We start from the raw sequence: 23505 nt of genomic DNA on the forward strand, positions 1-23505 counted from the left end.
GTTTTCAGAAGACTTTGCCAGTGTTAAACAAAGTGAGTGTTTGTGAACTTAGAGGACATGTTTTACCTCTGCCAACAAAAGTTGCCTCCAGCTAAATGTGAATATGTTCCCATTGCTTTAATATAAGGAAATGGAAGAAACTGTTCCTTACACAACAATTTTCTTCTTAAACAGAGGGCAGTCCAGTGTGAATGTTTCATATTCTCCACCTTCTCCGCAAACATGGACTCCGTATTTCTCAGAAAGCTAACACAAAAGGGAAATTTAAATATGTAAGCATTATTCTATTAAATATATATTTTGCATAAAATTTCAGTGTGTACTTTCTAAAAGACCACTCATTAGAGGGCTGAAAAAAAAATCAAATATCACATAGAGGGTTCTTGACTTCTTTGTATGGCCCATCACAATGATCTAAGAATTACCAATGTGTTATATTTAAGTAGAACTGGCACTATAATGTTCAGATAAACAAATGAAATCCTAGTAATTCTTCCACAGTAGACAGGAAAGGTTGTTCAGACACCCAAATTTGTTTCTCTCTCTTTAGCATAGATAGTTCACTTCTGTGAGAAACTTGTACTATAAACCAATATAAGATGTAACACTTTATACAGACGTATACAACAAATATTATTGTTGGCAACAGATTCAACAATTGATTCTATATTTTCGTAAATATCCACTATTCCCCAATATTCTAACAAAGAGAATCAACATGTTTTCTAAGTCAATAGTGAAAAGCTAAAGCAAAACCTAAAGAAGTAGCAATATGTTATTTCCTTCCCAAATTGTACTGAATACACTGTCAGCATATAAATTTATAAATATTCCTGAAGATCTTGATATCCCACTAAAACACATAATTACATTATCCAATAAATTCAAAATAAGAGACGTGACTAGTTTAATTATTCAGTGCTCTGTAAATGAGTGGCTGTAGAGCATGACCCAAAGTTCTTTTGCTTGAGTTGAGTGCACAACTGCTGTATCGTTTTCTCTGTAATTCTACATTAATGTGTTGTACCAATAGGTAGTAATGAAGCACCTGCACCATGCCCTGAGCATGGCAGCACCCTCCCTTTTTCTGCAGAAGAAATTCCTTTTCTGATCAGCAGATTGTATCATCTCGTAAAGTGTTCCAGCAGTAGCTGCTTCAAAACAAGTCCTGTCCAGGTTTTTTCACACAAAGAAAGCATTAGCTCATGGCTACCTAAACTGCAGTCCTCAACCCAATTGCTAACACCACTGTCATTATTGGGAATATTTATTTAATCCCCTTATGCTTTCCCTTAGAGGAACAGATGCCCATATATGACGCTTTTGCAGTTGAAGTAGCAACACTGTTCTCCACCACATGTAGGAGGACATGGTTGGAAAAAGTCTGACTGGGGGCTTTACAATAATCCAACATCTCTTGTTTGTCTATTTTTAGGTAAATAAGAGACTGTTAATTTTATGTTGTAGGTTCAATTCTTTATATGGTTATCAGAACATTTGTGTAGCAAGCCCGTTTGATATATTCAAATGATACCATATTTTTAGTGTTGAAATTGAATGTATAGATCGTGTTACTATACTCTAGAGTTTTTCCAAAGGTTTTTCTTTTAAAAATTTGAAGAATATTTACAGCTTCAGCCATCACCTTAGCTAAAAAAAAAATCAAAAGCATGAGAGACAAGATAGAAATACGTGAAACTTTTTGTCATACAGTTAAAGACCAAATTTTAAATTTAAAAAAATAAACAAAAGGCCTGAGTCCTCTTCAACTTTTATTTTGAAGGAAAGTATAAATGCTCTAAGAAGACAATACCTAAGTAATACTCTATGTGACCTTCTGTTGGAAAAATCTCAATCTCTTTTGTAACATATATTAGATAATGTTTTGAATGTATTGTTATCTGAGACATTATTCATTCCCCTTTCACATTTTCATTTAAAGGAAGGTAACAGGAGAAAACCTTTAATCAAGTGCTCATTAAAAAATTACACTCCTGGCATAAGAGAGAACATCTGTCAACAGTGGCAAAAAAATTTCTATAGGACAAATATATCAAGAATAATTAATGTTGATGCAATAAGAATGGACAATCTACAAAACAGTTAGTCAAAACCTTTTATTCTTCTTTTTGTAGCTTCCACTGCCAGGGGAAAAAAAAAAGAACAAAAACAACAACAACAAAAATAAACAAAACTCTTAGGTAAAATGAAAGAGAAACTGGACAAGATCTTTCTACCAGTAACCTTTTCCACAGGGAACACAAGAAATGACTGTTTACAAGCCATTTTTAAAATTGGCAGGTTTGCTTGTAAACCTCAGAGCCTAGAATAATTATTGCCTATTTAACATCAAATACTCAAAAGATGCGAGACTCTTTCCTGTCTTTGTTGTGGGAAATCCCTTTTCTCAATGTCACTGACTTTAAGATCATGCTTGACGCCAATCACACAAGATGCTAAAGGATTTTCACTTGCCACTGTCAACAGGAGCTGAGGATATTCAGCAGCTCATAGAAAGATCCCTAATGTTCATTTTCTAAAGAAGCAAGCAGTATTTTAAAGATGCCATCAACGACATCAGAACTTTGCCTTTTAATCATTTATTTACATTTTTCAGAAACTAATATATTCTCTTTTGCAAGTTGGATAGTACATTCATAATAATACAACAACTTAGACTAATCTCTATTTTGTGATGCTAGATCTGCCTTTTAGTTCAGATAAGCCAGAAATTTAAAAATTACATAACTAAAAATGCAAGTCCAATTTGAAATCTGAAAGAATTATACAATGAAAACAATTTCTACACTACTCAAAATTCATCTTAACTCAAATACACAAGGTGTTAGCCCAAATATTACCCAATGAATAGTCTTTTCTGACCTTGGAAATGAAACAGGAGTAAAGTTGACTTTCTCACTGATGTTAAATAATCAAAGATAGAATATCTGAATGCTAGTGCTTCTTGTTTCAAGTGAAAACTTTTTTCCCCAGACAGAAATTGTAACAGCTAGTAAATTCTCTGTAATTACAGAATGTTCTTTACATCAAGAAGTACTCATCAACTTCTAAGGCAAGCACACAGATGACTAAACAATTTCTTACTGTCTATTACTAGGGACAGAAGTACAGACAAATATTACCATAATATACATTTAACATTCTATTGATGAATTTCAAGGAGTCTGTAAGCAGTCTCTCAGATTTGGCAGGTTGCCAATAAATTCTTTAGTGTAAAACCTACAGCTCCTGGTATATGGGAAACAGTGGTACATGGAACAAGACAGTAATTTAGTAATTATGTTGCAACCATTCATCAATAATTAATCAAAGACCAGTAATTTAGAAAAAAATTATTTCAAGAACTTTCATTGCCACTGTTCTGAGCCAGTAAAATTCACCCCTGAAAAAAGTATGGGTTGTACTCAAACCTCCTCTATATAGTCAGAAAAAAAAAATGCAAAATTAATTCAAAGTTTTTCCCACTCAATACAATCAGAAGACCAGAAATTTAAGCGACTATGTATTTTTTCCAAAGTTAAATAATTCAGTGGATGAAAGCAGAGTTTCCCCTCCCCACCCTTTCAATTAACATTGACACTTGTTTTATAACGGCTCAAATGAAATAGCTACTTCATGCTTATTTCCTGTATGCCTAACAGACAAATTATAAAGTGATATAAATTGATTTTGATTTTATTGTTAGTTTCTTAAGGTAACCTTTTAGAATAAAATAAGTTTATATCATGCAGTCTCAATTCCTGATCTTAGTAACAGAGAAGTGGAACCTTAACTTTCACATACTAAAATGTAAAGAAGGATGTTTCCATGCAATCCCAGATCAAAATAAGATGCATGACTTGAAACAGAACATGTTACAGTTGTATACCAAAGACCCTGTTATACTCAACAGAGGCATTTTTCTGGTCACTGAAGTAACGAACATATAAACTGGCTTTCAACAAAACTCGAGAACATGTAAAACACTATTTAAATTCCTTTTAACCAGAACAGCAGAAATTCTCACAAACTTGCAAGCCACACTAGCAAAAATGCTATAAGGAAAAATCCTACACCCTTCTGAATATAAAACTACTTTATCGACATCTAATATGATTTTAAGAGAACACAGAAGAAAATCCCACTGTCTACCAGAATTTCTGGTGTTGAAGACTTCACTGGGTTGTGAAAGAATATTTCAAATCATTAACCTAAGCTTTTCTCTACAGTCTATAGTTAATGATTTGATTTTATTAGGCCTTTACTGGATAAGTATCCAGTAAAAACAATGTTTGCACTTACTTTAACTGTCATAGCATGCATACATACAGAAAAAAGTTACATGAACAAATATCAGCAATGCATTCTCCCCCTACAATAACTTGACAACCAGTTACAAATAGGGTCAGAATGTTCTATTACGTTTAACCATTCTACCAAACTGTTCTATGATTCTACACCTTAAGATAGTTGTTGTTCTAGTTATTACCATATCAATAAAATATAAAAACTACAAAGGTGGCCTTTGAGAAGTCTTAAATCATGACAGTAAGAATTTCAATAAAATCAACTAATAATCAGTTCAATTTAGCCAAATATCAGGAAGAATCTGAGTACTTTGGGATTTCTTAATTTATGGCTTTCTTTTTTAAAGTGAATGATCAAATGGAAAAAAAGTAAGACAATCTGAGTGTCGTGAACATTCATTCTTCATAATTAGCTTTGCCATGTACCAATTATCTATCCTTCTGCCTCAAGCTATATAAATGACTAAGAAAATTAAGTTAAAATCAAGGTATAATTCCTACTAAACTTCACTATTTTTAGCAGCAGAGGAGATTTTTATGGTTCCAAACATTCTAATTAATTTTCCCTTCTCTTTTGCAACAGTTTAGCATGCTTTTAATTGTTCCAGAAAAATTACTTATGAAGACATACTAACCAGAATTATACTTATGAATTGTAGCTAACCAGATTAACAACAAGAAGTATTTTTAGGAATTGTTTTGTGCAAATTTAGATGGTTTAAGCAAATAAAGTTTACAGCAGAACTCTGTAAATAGCTAAACACAAAGAGTTGCGGGTTGTTAACTGTCTTGTGGGACAAGAAATCAGTAAACTCTGTCACAAAACAACATACAAAAACACATTTTCAGGTCAATTATTCTCAAATTGTACTTAGCTCAATGTTTGATGCTTCTACCTCAAATCCAAAAGAGACTTACAAAATCTGTTTTTTTTGTTCCCAGTTATATAACTTATCTTTAAGAAAAATTATCAGCTCCACCTAGAACCATTTTCCTGCTTTGAGGACTTTGTACGTGATTAACATGGTCAGATTGTGTAAAAAAGATATGAAACCTTCAGATGGAGACATTTTGTACCATCTATGATTTTGCCACATACATTCTTCACTGTAAAAGTATCTAAATTACATGCAACTATTTAATTTTATCATATTTACACGAGCTAATGTTTTCTTAATATTGAAGTTTCTTGCCTTTATTCTGTTTTAAAGACTCTGGCAACAGTTGTGAACTACCTCCAGAAGGAATGTTTTTCATACTGGAAGTCTTTATCAGAGGCCACTGTTCTCTGTACAACAATAAACCTTGGGTTAGTTATTTTGAGAAATTAGATCCTAAGTATTTTTGATCAAGTTAATTTTACAACTAGAAAGTGATGTTGTAGAAAGTCAATAACTTTGCCCGTATTCTTTCAGTAATACCTCCAAAAGATAAGGCTCCATTTGATCCAATGTTTTTCCTAGATGCTTATCTGGATCTAAACCTGGAGGTGAAAAAAGAAAAAAAAGTGTTAAAATATGTTTTTAAAAGTACTATTATGGTTTTTTTTTTTTTTTTCTTTCATTATGTTACGTATCTCCTTAAGAAAATAATCCTACTGCATCTAAAATAAGTGTAATCCTAAGGAAAACATACTTTGTCAGAATTCTCTCATCCCCTCTGGGCAAGTCATTTCCACATTTGTGAAGAATAAGGCCAATATCTTTTGCACTGCATGTCAATTAAAAAAGCTATCATTTTCCTTTCTTCAAAATTTCAATAACCCGTAAACATCTTGGTCCACAGTAATAAATAAATAAATAAATAAACTACACAGAAATAACCTCCCTAAGGCAGAAGTTACCTTTCTATATACATATTAAATTAAAATACTAGTTAATTTTTTGTAGTTCCTGCAAGAGAGATACATAAATTATTAGAGGGGACACAGAATGTTTTATGTAATAAAAACTCTTTTGTGTGTGTTACCCTTAATCTGTGTGTTACTTACAGAATGCCTTTAATGTTTTACCTTTTGACGTATTACAAAATATTCTGTAAGATGTCTACATTTTGATTTATTTTCCTAGATAAAAAGTAAGCCCTTTTAGCATTTGACAATTCTAATAACTTGCCTCTCTGCATTCCTGTCTTGGCTTTTTGCCTTTATGAGTTTTGCCAGCTCATGGCTGTTACAGTGTCACTTCTCAGGAATAAAACAAATAATTGATGTTAATCAGTACTGGGATAAAAAAAGGCCAAGAAAAACTGTTTCAAGAGTACGCATCCCAATCAGTCAGTAACCAAATTAACATCCTAGTTAGATTGGAGACTATGTGGTCAAAAGGTCTTAACATTCAAAGTAAGAAAGAAAACAGAATGATGACTTCTGACAATGAAGGTACACTGGCAAATTTTCAGTGATCCCATTTTCTGGCGCTCATCGCAATGCTTGTCTATTTCTTCCTGCTGTAATGCTTTATATAATAATGGATATCATCAAAGAACTGCCACCAGAATGACTCCATTTAGAAGCAATTTCTGAAGCATGTACCTTGCAAAGCACTTTAGCTCATTGATGATGAAAGCTGTTACATAAATGTATGGTATACTATTATATAAAGTCTTTGCTGAGTTCAAATAGCTGATATGCCTTTTAATTTTTACAGTGATGGGCTTGGTATGTTTAAATTTCTGTGAAACTAAAACAAGTTAGAGTGAATGAGATTTCAAAACATTAATAAAGTTTTTAAATATTTCATTAAAGTGCATTAAAAAATCCCTTACTAACTGGAAAAAACACTTTACAAACCATTCAATAAATAAAATGAAGGAGGACAGTTTTTTCTCCATCTGTTTTTTCTTTTGCTATTGGTTTATTGCTCTTTATTAACAGAACGAAAACCTGTGTTGCCACATATAAGATACGGATCACCGGTGTTTGTGAAAATTAATTCAAAAATATCTTCATTTCAATAGATTTACTTTGCTCTGAAAAGCAAAAGAACTTTTTTTTCAAAACAATAAATTCCAAACTCCCCCTATTTTCCATACTGCATCATCAGACCAACAGTGCATATTTCTATCTGGTTATACTTGTTAATCTGCCGTATAATGGAACAAAAAGGCAAATAATGGAAATGTTCAAGAAAAATGTTATTCTTGAAATATATACATATGCATATATATAAATATATATATTATCAGATGTGGTTATAAACACTGACTAACCCCATATGGGATATTGGTTTGTCTCATTCTTCTGATATGTAACTCATCTATATTGGCATAAACCTTATATATATTCCATACCTCCATTCTTTGCTGTAAACTTATTTATAAAGAACTCTAAATACAGAATACAACACACAAGACACAAGAAAATACAGAAATACTGTACAGAAGAGACCTTATCAATCTAAGTTTAGGGATGAACACTTTAAAGATTTACAAAATCAACAACATATGCTCTTAACTTTGAAAAATAAATATATAAAGTAGTCAGCTACTTCTCTCAACATCTTCATTTCACAGGTACTATTTTTCTTGCTTACTATTTTTAAACTTCTTGCAATGATTCACTGTAGCTGGAGAACCTTTTCTCCACTGTGCACAGAGTTAATTTACATCTATGCATGCTGATTTAGAAACTCAAGGTAGATTATACTCTTCAATTTACAATGACTATGAAGCACGTGAAGTGTAGCTATCATGACCAGTTCATTAAAAATAGAACGGAAGCATTTGTGGTATATGCTTTGGTGAAAGCTGATCTGGTCTACAGTGAAAAATTCCAGCGACCCTGGTGGTATCTTCCAATGAATATCAGCTTAGCATTGTCCTTGATTTTAATGGGACAGGTATTAACTAAACACACATTTTCTGTAACGAATACCATATTATATTAGTCGTTAGAAATTTAGATTAACATTCTCCATTAATATCATTACTTTTCTTATAAATTCAGTCCCTTTCCTTAATAAAGCTAATTGTTTTCCTTTAAATTTAAACTAAGGGCTCACATTAGAAACAAGTGAGAAAGGGAAGCTGACAAATCCAGACATACTAACATATTATTCTCTCACAACTTCTCTTAGATATGAAGAAAAATATGCCTACTGTTTAGCCCCCAATTAATACAAAATAATAATGAAAAAGAAGCTATTATACAAATAGTACATGAAATACAAATAAATTGCCTGTGTATGGCAAAATGGGTAAACTCTACAGTATTATCCCTACATGAAAATCTGTCAAACTACAAGGTACCCTTTCAACTTCTTAGTAGTATTCTACTATTTGGATGGATTATCTTTCTTTTGAAAAACATAATTTCCTTTAGTTTCCAATATGTTTGTATTGTGAATGAATAGAAACCATCTTCTAAAGGCATCAAGAACCAATGAAAGCTGTAATTTGCAGAACCAGTAATCAATATCCAAATCTCAAATAATGGTATGCATGTATAGACAAAGCCATAGGTCTACTGCTACTATCATTATAATAAATTATTTTACCATATTTACAGAACAACAAATATAAATCTATACTTCTCCTTCGCATGTTTTTCATTATATGAAGGAGTAGATTGATCCAGATTCTTAAAATGATTTAGAGTGCAAAGAAAAACAATGTATGGTAAAGTACTGGTATATTCCATTTAACTACATCCTCCAGACTTCTCCTCCATGAAACTATCTGTAAAGAAAGCTGGATGGGTAGATAAACCAACAACAAGGTCCAGGGCCTGGATGACTATGTAGAATTAAGAAATTAATTAGGAAGAGAACTGCAATTTGCAGCACTGACATCGATTTTACTTAACTTGCATGTATCAATGAGAAGCAATTACAATTCAATTAAAATATTCACTTTTATTACTTTACTGACTGACCTTGAAGTTAATGCCTGTTTTATTTAATTGCATCATCTATGAATAAATGTTAACCCTAGAATGTTATGCCCCATTATTCTCAATGTCTTTTTAGCTCCCCAACTGAATTACATCTGTCAATTTATTATGTGCTGTCACGAAAGCAAGTGGGGCTTTATTTCTTTGAGATAGACCAGTATGTGATGAAAGAAACATCTTGAATGATTTGATAATGCTGTTTTTAACAGTACCCAGTAAAACAAATTGTGCTCTCACCTCCCTTTTATTACAAAATCAGTACACGATAGCACAAATGGTATAATCACTTCAAAGTAATGTCTAGTCCATCTGTAATTCCTGATAAATCCACTGACAGCAACAGAACTCCTTCTTACACCTATCAAGAATGGTTGCAGAACTCACGCAGCCACAAGACAAATGCTGAACAGAACCACAGCAATGTACAGATGGGGGCAGAAATTCAGGGCTTTGCTCTGTAGTGAAAGAAAAATGTATCAAAGAACATTATTAAAAGGCATTCCACTGGTGCTGTGTGTTAGTGTTAAGTTACACAAGAAAACCATGAATTAAATGGTTCACTTTCTTCACACATATTAGAGTAACAGTCTTTAACTTTGAAGGATAACTACCTGATATTACTTGCATTTATCATGACAACTAAAAAAAGAAATCAAGTTCAATTTTTCATGCCATAATATTTGGCTAACAAAAATATACATTTTAAAGCCTCAACTTACTCAAAAAGTGTTTTTATACATGTTCATAATTTTAAAATATTCTTGATTTTAAAGAAAGTATTTTAATACAAAAAGCCTATTTTCACCTCAAGTTAGTAAAAATGTTGAGAAAATAATGATTCATATAATTATTAGTTTTAAGAAATTGTGGTACATAATTTTTTTCCTGAGTGCTACACTGCACCAATCTCTAACACTAATAGTTGGAACAGACTATCAGACTGCTTTTGAAAGTAAAATCCTATACTTAAAGTGTCTTTTTTTCCTTTAAGTAAACAATATTGATTTTTATGAAGGTGGATTAAGTACTGTTTTAATGACAAAGAATCAGAGTATGTTTATAATAGAACAGGAAAAGCCTACACAAACCAAAAAGCTACTAGTTGGTAAAGCAGGTTTACTCTGCAGGAATACACAAACATCAGATACCCTTCATATTGCAGGAATGCAACTGCCACAGAGATACTAATGCACTGTAAATATACACCTTAAATTGCCTGGAGGTAAATTATTCCTGGTATAATATTTAGCTTTTATTTCAATGAAAACTTGGGAAGGAAGTGAACTTTCTGTCTGGCAGAATAAATAACAGGTTTGTAGTTGATTCTTCATCATAACTTTCATACACGAAAGGTTGTATAACAATGGCAAAACAGATGGAGGCCTTGAATTTCCATTTCCAAAACATCAAAAAAAAGTAAAAGCTGCAAAATTTTCATATAAAAACAAAGAAAAGAAAATACCTACTGGTTATTAGCCCCACCTCTAAAAGATTTAAGGCGAATACACTTTAAATTTATTGTATAAAAGAGCAGAAATCACGCAATTTGATCATGTGCCTTCTTCTATTTTATTGGGATAATTTACCCAGTGTGGATATAGTACTGGGATAGAATCTGCAAGGTTAGTGGTAAAGTTAGAAGTTAACCCTGAAGGTTGGTTCTAGTAACCAACTGTTCCCAGTACAATTTATTAAGGATCATGATTAATCTTCTTCCTGTTTTCTAAACTAGGTTACTCTGATGTCATCAAATTTTAGAATTCCAAGAAGTAAAAGGCTCTATAACTTTTCATACCAGGCAATGTAAATTTTATCTGTAATGTCTTGTGATTTCTTAACATCAAAGTTATTTGCATCTAGTTACATCCAGAATTCAAAGCAATTTAGCTCTACCATTTCAGTAAGAGAAACCTCAGTAATTCTTTGAAAAAATTTTGTATTGTTTCATCAAATAACAGTACAATATTTTCAGATACTTGTACAACTCAGAAATGTCCATAGTTTAGAAAGAGATTGTGGAAGAATTGTTTAAAAACAGTATTAAACTGTTGTTTTCAAATCCATTTTTCCTCTCATCTTTCAAAACAAGACCCTATACAGCAAATGGTTCAGCTCACTACAAATACTGCCCCAACCAACTTCCTCTCAGGAATTTCAATGGACTTCAGAGGCATTACACTTTGCCTTCATACAGCTGAAAACATATGACTTTCCCATTATAAATCTATTTTAAGAGTATTTAAATTTGGAATCCTGAAGTGTTTTGAGTAGAATTATTTTAGATCCAGTGTCTATGACATCTTTTGTTTATTAATCTATTTCATTCAAAGAGTTTGGCCACTCTAGCACCTCAGTTTGGTTAAAAATGGTGTGCTTTTTTGTCTCTGTTAGAAGATTTTGATATTTCTGTGCTTTGAACAGTAGTAGCGTGATTAAGGAATTACAATTTGATTTTGTGGCATGTGCAAGTGCTAAAGTTTGTGTCCATGTCATTACATTCATCCCCATGCAGACAAGTTATAAATCTTTAAAAAAAAGTCACAGCTCACAAATAGATCAATAGAGACGTCTGACAGAACAAGCCAGTACATCACCCACAAAAGGGTAAAAGTCAGAGCAGAAATAAACAATCAGAAATAAAGCAGAAATAAACAATCTTAATAATAACAAAGCAAAAATAAACAATCTTGTCCTAAAACAAGAACTCATAGGGGCCTGGAACACAAACTATCTATGGCTCTAAGTACACACACACACACCTTTAAGGGTTTGAGCTTAAGCTTTGTTTCAGCATAGAAATCTGCATAGTAATTGTGCATTCAGAACTTAAATTTTACAAACTGTCAAAGAGCAGCAAGTAACACTTGAGTTTTAACAAAACACCATCTCTCCCTATTGCTTTTAATTCTGTTAAGCTTATTTTTGTTTCTGACACCTTTTCCTAAGCTCATTTTATTCCACTACTTTTCAACTCGAAGTTCTGACTATTGTCCTGTCTACTTCATTAGAACCCACACTTCCTTTTCTTTTTCACTTTAAAAGCCTAATAGTCCATTCTTAGACCATTTCTGCCTTTTCACTATTTCTTTAGATGATCTGATCTCAAATTGCAAAGTGATCCTTCCACTCTAAAGCTGTCTCTCTTCAATTTTCTCTGTCTCTGACATCTCCTTAAGAATGCAATGCACTCAAAGTCAACTCTCAATTACTTTGTGTTTTCAGGCACATTCACTTTCCTACTCTGCCTTCTAACTCCTGTTATCTTTTACTACTGAAAATATCGACACTCTCCGCAGTCTTGCCAATCTCCAGCCTACAGGCTTAAGAGATGGCAAAGAAGGAATCATATTTTATCTCTTATTTCTAGATCCATTCATGCAAATGGTCACAGACTCATCTCTTCTTTAACATATGATTTTAAAACATTTCTTTCTGCTCATGTATTAAAAGCTCTTTCTGAGAGCCTCATCTTACATTGTTATCAAAGTATCTGTCATTCATATACAAATATCAGGGCATGTAACATTCCAAATGCAAAGAATATTTTCTTTCCTTATTATTTCCAAAACTTTTCACTTAAAGTCTTTCCCTCATGAAAAAAAAAAAAAAAAAAGTAAAAAGTAAAAAGGACCTGAGCTAAAATGACTCCTGTGGTTTTGTGGTTTCATAATTTCAAGCCCTTTCATTCAATGTCTGGTGAACAAACAGGTGTGGCATCTTTTTATTGTCAATAACATGAATGATGAAGGTGCAGACATATGTATTAGGGAACGTGCCTAAGGCAAAAATGCCAATACTCTAAAGGAGCAACTAAGTTTTCGAAGCATTGTTTGAAAGTTCAATGGCAGTAGCATGTCAGGAAACAAGGATTAGAAAAAGGGGGAAAAGACTGATAAGAATACGTTTCTAAAAGTGCATGCTAGGTATTAATTTCATTTGCCAAATATATAAACTGAACAGGTACAGTAATAAAAATGCATTAAAAGTTATCATATACATATACAAGATAATAATTTAACTTTTTTCAGGAATGATTTTTCTAATAAAAGTTTAAGATTACATTATTCCTAACAGAGATGACAGTCATTAAAAATTTTTAGATATTTGAAAAATGTTTTTTGCTGCTTTGTTTATCATAATTTGAAGTGGAACACGAGACTTTTATATTAAGTAAAAAAGACAATATCAAGAAAAAAAGGTTGAAAATACTGCCATAGATTTATGTTCTGATTTTGATTGAAAGTTTTGAAGTTTGATTTTTGATTGAAAGTTTGATTGAAGGTTTTTTTTTTTTTCCCCAGTTTCTCAAGTAAACACTGTTCACTTATCCTCATAAAAACTTACTGAAGGTGAACATTCCTCTTAAAACATCAAGGAAAATATAGTTGTTGAGGACAAATTACTCTTACCAGCGTAACAAAAAAAATTTCAACTATATTTACAGAAATGAAAGTTGTCACATTTCAACGTCTAATGGCACTTAAGTTTTAGTGTCAATTTTCAACAAGATGTAGGTATAGTTAATTATGTAAGCCAAGTAAAACTAAGTAAAACTTGATTCTCGAATTTTAGTGAAGACCATGATGTGAGGAACCCTAAGATTCCTCTCAAACCCTCCTCCTCTTAATTTCTACTTAAGGTATTATGCTTTGTGCTGCAGTGGAAGCTATTTGTTTCAGAACCTGGTACAATTAAGAGTAGTACATAAAGTTACCTAAAAGTTGAATCTGTTATATGTAGACTCTACAAGTTAATTATTGTTTTAACCCATAAAATGTGTTCACAGAACAAGGATATCAAAAACACGTCTTATGGTTATGCTATACTGCACAATCTCACAGAAGCAATGGGTATTACTGGAATTTCAGATGCACATAAAGACAATAACAACTGGTTCTACTTTAGCTGTTACTGAGTAATCTCATTCTAACCTTCTGTTATTTCCACTGAAGAGAGATATATTTCAAATACAAAAGTATCATGCATCACACAGGCATCTTCTGCAGCAGGAAAGTGGCACGGAAGACAGACATTCATAGGAATTACTCTTTTTTTATTGCTTAGGTTTGCTGTTAGATCATGGAATGTTCTTCTCTCAGCATTAAAGCCTCTGAAATACACTCTAAAGGAAAGCAAGCTGATCTACATATAGATCAACAGAAGGCACATGAGGAAGGCCCACTAACAATACTTCTTTTGCATGTAAGTGAGAGCAATTGGTATTCCATCTGGAAAAGCATACTACTCTGAGATAGAAAACTCTTGCCACTGGCAAAGTTTGTGGTATTAATTTGTAATGGTGGATTTAGGGAAATGTACTAAACTAATGCTCATTTACTTGCATAATTATGTGTTTTCTACATAAAATGACAGGCTTTTACCTTGCCAATACTAGCACTGAGTTAATGGAAAACAGGACAAGGCAGGTGTACAAGTATGCCAGCGCTGATGAATGTCAAGCTCAAGTTACAGATTTGCTTCTTGCATTAACATCTGTAGGACGTACCATCTAATGTATCATCCTTCAGACTATTAAATCTGTTATTTTAAATATTTTCATTGCAGTTTAGCTTTGATTATTCATCTAAAAGGCAAAAAGTTAAACTATATGTTAGCTTCTTTGCCACTTGATATGTTAAACAGCCTTCATACCTTAAATCCTCTTTAATAAGGCATGCAATTATTAAAGCATTACAGAATGGCCCCAGAGCACACAAGCTCCATTAAATTTGCTTACATCTAATTACATTTGCCTGAGGCAGGTGAGAAATTGACTCTGATAAGATCTTTCTTTTACCTGTAGCCAAAAATATAAAAAGAAAAAAAAATCTCAGTGATTTTCTATCTAATTGCTATCTACAAGTATTTATGGTATTCGCTTCTTAAATGAATAGCCAACAAAGGACTCTTTGTGCACTAACTGGTCCATTTTAAGCTTTTTTTTTTTTTTTTTTTTAAGGTTGCAGAATACAAAAGAAAAGCTTATCTTGCTTCAGGGATAAGGCAATGATATCTACTTGTGAAACAGTTGCATCTATTATTTAAATCATATGTTTTCTTTAATATACTTCACCTATATTTTAAATAGTATTTACTTGTTTCATTTTGGGGCTGTTGTTTGTTTTTGCTGGTTAGTTCCCTTTAGTTATACAAATAGATGAAAACAACCTGCATTTAATGAAAAATAATTCTGATTGGAAAAAGCATGTTGCATATTCTTGTGGACATCCATTTTTTCCTTCATCAGCATAAGGAATGTAAGCTTTTTTTTTCCCCTAAAATAGATATACTTTACCTGGTCCGAAAACTTAATTCCTTTAAAAAGCGTTTATTTTTTCCAATTAAAAACAAAATATAACAAAAAAAACACAAACTTGTATGTGACATAATGTACACCTATGTACTTGTAACTGGCCTTCCATGAATTCAGGCAAATGCTATTAAATTATGTCACTTGTTATCTCTAAGTGAATGAGGGAACACCATATTTCTAATCATTCTAATCCCACTAATCTATAGATGCTATGAGAACAATACAGCAAGGCGATCATAATCATAATGCAAAAAGTGGTCAGAAGCAATATCACCTAAAGAGAAGCAGATTTAAAAAAAATTAAAACATTATTATAGAATTATTATAGAATATATCATAGAATTCACCTAAGTGTAAATGGATTACACCTAAGTGTAAATGGATTATAATTCAAGTCTTGGTCAGTATTTCAGTAGAAATAACTTTGTTATAAAGCAGTCCTTTAAAGAAGATGGACAGACATTAGGAATTTAATGTGAAAGTTGCCCAAGTAAGCCAACCATCAGGTTATGCAACACTTTTTTAGACACACTGCTTTAGCCACCAAAGCCACTAATGCTCTTGCATTATACTAGCCATTCTGCAGTGCAATAATACTTCCTATAAAACTTCACTTGAACTTAACTTTCAACAATAAACAAGCTGATAATCTTTTCATTTGCTCCGTTATACAAACCTCATATTACCTACCTGATGATGAAAACACGTTAATAATCTGCTACACTAAGAAACTACATTGTAAACTTTTTTTTTTTTAAAAGAAGAAAATGAAAAACTATTGCTGTTTGCTATATGCTCCATGAATTCAAAGTGTTTCTACACAAAATGTTTTGGTCTCATATAATTACATCTTCTTTGATGTTAACTTGTTATATTTCTATTAAAACTTTCATGGTTATTTTATAATATTGTATAGTCACCAGTCTGCATCATCTATAAATGACAATACTGTGAATCACTGAATTATGTATGCATCTTCACTGCGAATCAAAACTAAAACAGAACAAAAAAACTGAAAAGGGAATTTAATAACTAGGCTATGAAGAATTACTTTCCAGCTTTGTCTACTCTGAGAAAAGAATGAAATGTATACAGGCCGATTCAGACATTATGACTGTTATTCGGCCGTGTGATTTTTTATTTTTTATGTTTTAATTTTCTTCACGCTCATATTAACATTTCTTATTCAAAAATATAGAACAAAGTTCCTGTTTTTCTTTGTTATGTAGTGGATTTGCCCACTCAAGTTTTAGCAGAAAATATTACTCATATTGAATACATACCAAAAGCCGCTACTTTTATGATTATGGCTTGAACGTTAGATGATATCATTTCTTTAAGCAGTATCTCTTGCTTTCGACGCCAAAGGTAAGCTAAAGGCTGAAGACTAAGCCTTCTGCATCTTAAAAACAAAATAAAAGAGGATGAAAGCCAAGCACCATACATTTACACAGCATGATTAACTTAAAGAAAATGAGTTTCTATGATTTCCTATCATTATGTAATTTTCTTCTATAATTCAATTAAAATATTTAATTTATAACTTGAAATGTAGGAATAGTAAACTCTAATATTAGTAAAGAAAATAAAAGACAACGTAATCTTGTTCTGACTACAGTTCACTTATATAAGATGTAACACATTGATGTAAACAGATTTGCCTGGGAACTTCAGTAAAACTATGCAAAACCTTTAGGGATGCAAACCCATTAACACCTTAGGAAATGATCACTTTTTATGAACACAGCTAGGGCAAAAGTTACCACTCCGGTAACCGTGGCACATGTCATTAGTACAATATGTTGAATTTGTTACACTCAAGCCTGTGATTTGGATCCATACCCAAGGAAAAGAATCATTTGGGAAAATGTATGCAGCTTGAGATACAAAATAAAAAGTTGATAATGTAAATTTAATTATGTTTTGATACATATACTTAGCAGTTGAAATATAGCACGTGATTATCATAGTAGAGAATCACTCATTTGCACTATCAATTGTTATCTGTTTTGCAAATTGTCAAGTATCATCGGTTGGCAATAAAATGTGTAATGCCTAGATTCTAGAAAATTTAAAAGCATTAAAGAAATTTAAAAACTATAGGACTAGGTCAAATGACTCAAAAAATACATTTATTTGACAATTGACACTGTCCAATATATGGGATTTCTGACTAGTATTAGTGTCAAGATTTTGTATTTAAATGGATGTTTAATGTTGACACCTAAATTCATAGTTAGCACCTGTGTAATCTGACTAGTTTTGCTATTGTTTTCATATATTTTAACTGAGAGCACTCAGTTGTGAAATTCAGAAATATTTTGCAACTCTGCATGTGAAGTAGTTCATTTAGATGCCTAACATTATCTAACAAATTAGGTGAGTCCAAGTAACTGGAATGGTTTGTGCATCAAGATTTTGGCTGGGACAATTTTCTTCCTAGTAGCTGCTATGGTGCTGTGTTTTGGATTTAGGATGAAAATAATGCTGATAACGCACGGATGTTTTAGTTGTTGCAGAACAGTGCTTACAACAAGTCAAGGACTTTTCAGCTTCTCAAGCAGCCAGCGAGGAGGCTGGGGATGCACCAGAAGCTGGAAGAGGACAGAACCAGGACAGCTGATCCAAACCGGCCAAAGTGATATTCCATACCATATGGCACCTTACTGAATGATAAAACTGGTGGGGAAGTAGGCTGGGGCAGGGGCAGCTGCTGCTTGGGGTCTGGTTGGGCACTGGTCAGCAGGCGGAGAGTAAATGCATCATGCATCACTTGTTTTGTATAGTCCTTTATCACAATTATTCTTATTTTCCCTTCTTTTTCTGTCCTGTTAAACTATCTTGTTTATCTCAGTCCACAAGTTTTACCTATTTTTTTTCCCTGATTCTCTCACCGTCACACTGTTGGGGCGGGAAGAGCAAGTGAATGGTGGTGTGGTGCTTAGCTGCCTGCTAAAATAAAAAATCCAAAAATCTGGTATACTCTCTGCTGGATTTTTACTAATACTATATACAAAACACATAGTTCCAGGGGAAAACAAACAAACAAACAAAAAAAAAAAACAAAAAAACCCACTTATATTAGCAAACTGAGTTAATTAGGTATCAAAATGTCTGTGTTAATAAAGATATTTTCTTACACATCTTCAACTCGAACTCTCTGGTAGTCAGAAAGAATAGCTCCCACGGATACAGCCTCCACTCCTTCTTTGTCCTGAAAGACAAGGAATAACAACACTATATGCTGGCCTACACAACAGAGTTTCAGTACACCTACTAGAAGAATCAACTAGGAATAAATCATTTTCCCTGTATCCAGTACACGGAACTGAATGGGCTGCAACGCAGATCTTACACAGAAGAGAGCAGCATAGCTGACTTACAACATGGTTATGACTCCAGCAGAATACTCTATTCTACCCAAGTACCATTCTACAAAAAAAATGGTCGGTGTACCTAAAAAATACCAGATTTAACAGCTTAGCCTAAGCATTTTCCTGAGATCCTGAAAATTATTTGCAGTTCTTCACTGTAACTGAGATGTCAGCTATCCCCCTATCTACAAATAAATATCACTAACATAAAATTATCAGCATTAGTTAAAATGTTAGCATCTATCACAATACACAGCACAAGAGCAAAATACACCAGAATGAGAACATTTGCAAAGAACTTAACATCACCTTTTACAAATTCTGCTGTAAGTTTTTTCAAGACATTGTCTTTGGATTCCTGTTTTATTTCAGTTATTTAATCCAACCATTATTTTTTCTTGTGAACACATTGAGAATGAACATTTGAAAACGCACATACTTAAAATATTGAAAAGCATGAGCTTTCGCCTCTTAAGTAACTTGAGTCCCAATCAACATGCTGAATTTACATTATTTCCTTAAATTCATTCTAGTTATAGTTGTTTTGCTCTTTTAACCAAGGTTGATCATAACTAAACAAAGTAATCACCTTCTGGAGTTGCTCTGTTAGACAGCAACCCCATGAAGCTTCCAGAAAGACCATACCACAAGTTCTTCAACTAAATACCTACATATGAATTTCAAAATCGAATCAGTCTTTGCCTGCCATAGTACTGAACTGAAAAGTCACCTTCACATTATCGATAAAATGATGCTGAAGGTGTTTTACACATAATTATATTATAGGGAGAAAAAAACAACATTTTATAGCTTTCTGGTACATTTTTTTCCTCAATATTCTTCTTTTTCCATTAATTCTCATGTCATATTTGCCTAATCAAATGCTCAAGTTATTGATATCCATCTACACTTCCAATTTAAGAGTCAGGGTTTTTATCAAAATTCCTAGTTATAGCAATCTGATAATTTTATCACTGTTCCATTTATGTACTACTACATGTCATTAATGGATATATTATTTAACACAAAATTTAATACCAAGTCATAGAGGATTCAGCTTCTCACGTATTCAGACCTAAACTAACAATAAAAATTAATTTTAGCTTATCTGTCACTAGTTCATTATCCGCTTCCTGTATTATCATTATCATCCAGTCAGTATTACTTCTGCTTCTCTTCAAGCCTTCTATATAACGTTTCAAAGCTCTTTTCAGAATAAAGATAAATCTTAGACATTTCAATTTACTCAACTCTCTAATGCAGAAATAGATTTCTTAAAAAGTTAACACATTTGTATAAGTAGAATTTTCTTCAAATAAATTTCATAAAATTCATGAAACTTTCTTAGGTCTATTTTCAGCATGTAATTCTGATACGCAGTTTATCCGAACTGCTACAATTACACTTGCGTTGCATTCACAGGTTCAAAGTTCTTTTTGGAATGATTATGGCAGCTAAGTACTATTTGTATTTTATGTAATAAAAAATAAAAATAAAAGGAAACTCATTTTGGCTAGAATTATTTGGTCACAAAGCAGTTTGCAACGCAGAAAATTACTACAGCTTGAGTAAACACTCTGCCAGTATCGTTGGTGCCCTGCAGAAGAGCAATAACTCAAGGGCTGGACAAGCTTTAGCAGTCTCTCTGCAGCGTCCCAGATCAGAGTCCTTCTCAAGCAGCAAACTATCCCTGACAGCAGGTCAGGTAGGCAGATGGGGCCTCCAAACCCTTCAGCTGGGAATCGTCCACTTCTGTCACTCAGGACTTCCTCCTAATGCTCCTGCATGGTTCAGGCTCTGCAGGCTCAAATGCTTTGCTGGACGTTGATCCCAGCCCCCTTGTCCATGATAGGCATGAAATCTATCCTGTAGGTACAGACCAGCATGTGGAGCAGGAGCCTTGCTCTTCCTCACAAGCATCCAGTCTTCAGCAAAGAAGTCACCAGCTCCCAATCTGGCATGCACAGAGTCTGCCAGCCCCTCCTGCCAGCTTGCACAGGTAGGGGCTGAGGGCCTGGAGACTCCCTCAAACACTGTGAGAGGCAGCAAGGCGCCCCTGCACGTCCAGACCTGGAGAGCTGTATCCTCCCTCCAGGACCTCTGCTTGAGCTGAGGTCTGTGATACGCCAGGCTTAGCTTCTCCAGCAGATACGGGAGACTGTACCCTGCTGTACCTCTCCACCACGGCTGAGTCCCAGTGTACACTATCTCAACAGAGCTTCTGGTGTCTTTTCACGCAAACTGCTAGCCATGTCCTAGGCCCAGCACTTCTTTAGGTCTCTCCCTAGCTCCTGCTGAAAGGGTGCTTGAACCCAGGAGTCAGCCAAAACAAAAGCTCAGTCTTTGATCAGGAGTGCTTAGCACAATCAAACTTTATATTAGGCTTCTATACTCATATTTGAAGAGTGATACTAGCAATTACTTCAAAATATGCTATGTTGCAATGTTCAGATGTTGTCCAACATGTCCAAAAACATCACCTGTATTTCTGCTTATGTGAGATCATCGTCATTATCATAAAGCAGTCCATGCACGGGATCTCACATCATAAACCAATATAAAAGTAATTGCAACCAAAATAAAATATTCTAAAGTATCACCCGAACTGCTGTTAATGACAGAATCTAGACCAAAACATTTTTGAACTTTTCCAGTATTCAAGGCATTAGTCCCAAACACTTTTTGAAGTCTACTTACATAAAGTTTGTTTGTTTTTTATTAGCAGTCCTTCAAAACAATTAATGGTTTATATATATAAACTGCCCATGTTTCCAGGCCACCATGTATTTTGTGTGGAAAAGATGAAGTAGACTTTATTCTTTTCTGTTCAGCACTCCTGTGCTCCAGTTTGTGCCCAATACCTCTTGCCCTGGCATTGTGCACCACTGAAAAGAGCCTGGCACCATCATTTTTGCACCCTCCCTTCACTGTCTGTTCACCCAACCCATACTTCATCAGTTTCTCTGAGGATGTTATAGCCTAAAATCCTCAATAAAGTCAGAGACAACATGCACTGCTCTCCATCATCTACCATCTCCATCAGTCATTTCATCATAGACTCCTTTCGTATTTCATATTGTCATATAATAATAAGCAGACACTCATATTAAAACTATATACATTTCCCAATTAATATTGATAATGGGTTTATGGTTAAAATTATTATGTATTTGCAAGTAAATTGTGACTGGAAGTACAACTCACAAACTAGGATTTTACAGTGCTTGGAATTACCTGCACAAAGCCATTACAAGGAAAATATAAAGCAAAGAACAGCAGATAGATTCAGACAACTAAAGGACAGAATAAATGAAAGCCATAAGGTAAGAAGTTAAAATACAGAGAATCAACCATTCCCTTGGAGCAAGGAGAAAACTCCTGAGAAACATGACAGGATTTAAGACTCCCTAGTAAGAAAAAGAGTTGAATGTCAAAACCAGCAAGCAGTTTAAAAAATGAACAGTGTAAGAAAGAGCCTAGGTACATAAATAAGAACACAAAGATACTTCAGAAGGACAAAGGACTGAAAGATTATTAAAAATGATATAACAGATTGTGAATATACAACCATTTTGGAAAACAACTGGAAGAAGATAATCTGTTTAGATTTCTATCTAAGAAGTCAGCAAGCATTCCATGAACTCAAGTATTCAAATACAGTTCCAGAAATGACTTACAGCATCATCTTACTCAGCAAATCTGTTTCTGTGAACATGAAAAATACTACTTCCTCATTTCACGACTATTTCTTCTGATCAGGCGAAAAAACACCTCAGCTCGAATTGAGCTTCAGCTCTCCTCTCTCCCAGATCTGAATGCAACCTTCTTTAGTTGCTTTTACCTTTCCCAAGGTGAAATCTGACAATTATCCTATTTGTAGATCATGCCTTCTGTTAACCATCAAACTAGACCAGGATCATTTCACTCAACTTAATACAGTAATTCTCTGAAAGAGAACAGAACTATTCTATTCTAGCAGCAGAAATCAGTAAACGTATTCAATAACACCACAGCACTCAAGGAAGAACAAAACTTAAAGCACCCACAAATAATCTATACTTATATCTAATGTCCTTGGCTTATGTTTACTATTCCACAGGTACAGCAAAACTTAGCATCTGTTAAATCTTTCATGACTAACAAAGAGAATGTTTACAGTATTTATAAAGTAGCTTCTCAGTGCTACAGACAGATGTCCACACCTTACCTAGGATGAGCCTAGGTAAGGCCTTACCAGCCTTTCTCAGCACAGACATTTTAAAAATACTGGTTATTCATGTTACAGTTCTGCTGAAAGGAAACTGAGTTAATCATACTTCTCAGACAGATCCCAAAAGTAGTCACAGAAGGCTCCGTCACATTTTGGCTTTTTTGTGATTCCTTTTTATGGAATTCTCAAAATAGCCATACTCCTGTCTTGTTGCTTTACTTCACTACAGTCTGCCTCAGCACATGCAATCAATGTAGTCATCCAGCATCTTCAGCAGAACAACAAAGGCTGAAAAGCAGGAGGATCAACCTTAACCTGCAGTAAATAGAATGGAAAAGTATCAGCAGCAGGTCAAGAGAGGTGATCCTTCCCCTCTACTCAGCATCAGTGAGGCTGCACAATGAGTGCTG

General features: G+C 33.6%; 1 protein-coding gene across 7 annotated transcripts in view; it reads right to left on the reverse strand.

Annotated features, from left to right (window-relative positions):
* The window catches only part of DPH6 (diphthamine biosynthesis 6), a 196226-nt gene that overhangs the window by 127223 nt on the left and 45498 nt on the right, over positions 1-23505 (reverse strand). For all 7 annotated transcript variants that reach the window (XM_083839668.1, XM_083839671.1, XM_083839669.1 and 4 more), the window contains exons 4-7: positions 18652-18725; positions 16795-16913; positions 5729-5790; positions 152-246 (exon numbers count right to left, since the gene is read on the reverse strand). In XM_083839668.1, coding sequence (XP_083695794.1) covers positions 152-246; positions 5729-5790; positions 16795-16913; positions 18652-18725 — 350 coding nt within the window. The remainder of the gene's footprint in view (positions 1-151; positions 247-5728; positions 5791-16794; positions 16914-18651; positions 18726-23505) is intronic.

The sequence above is a fragment of the Anser anser genome (assembly GCF_964211835.1).
Source record: "Anser anser genome assembly, chromosome: 5".
NCBI lineage: Eukaryota > Metazoa > Chordata > Aves > Anseriformes > Anatidae > Anser > Anser anser.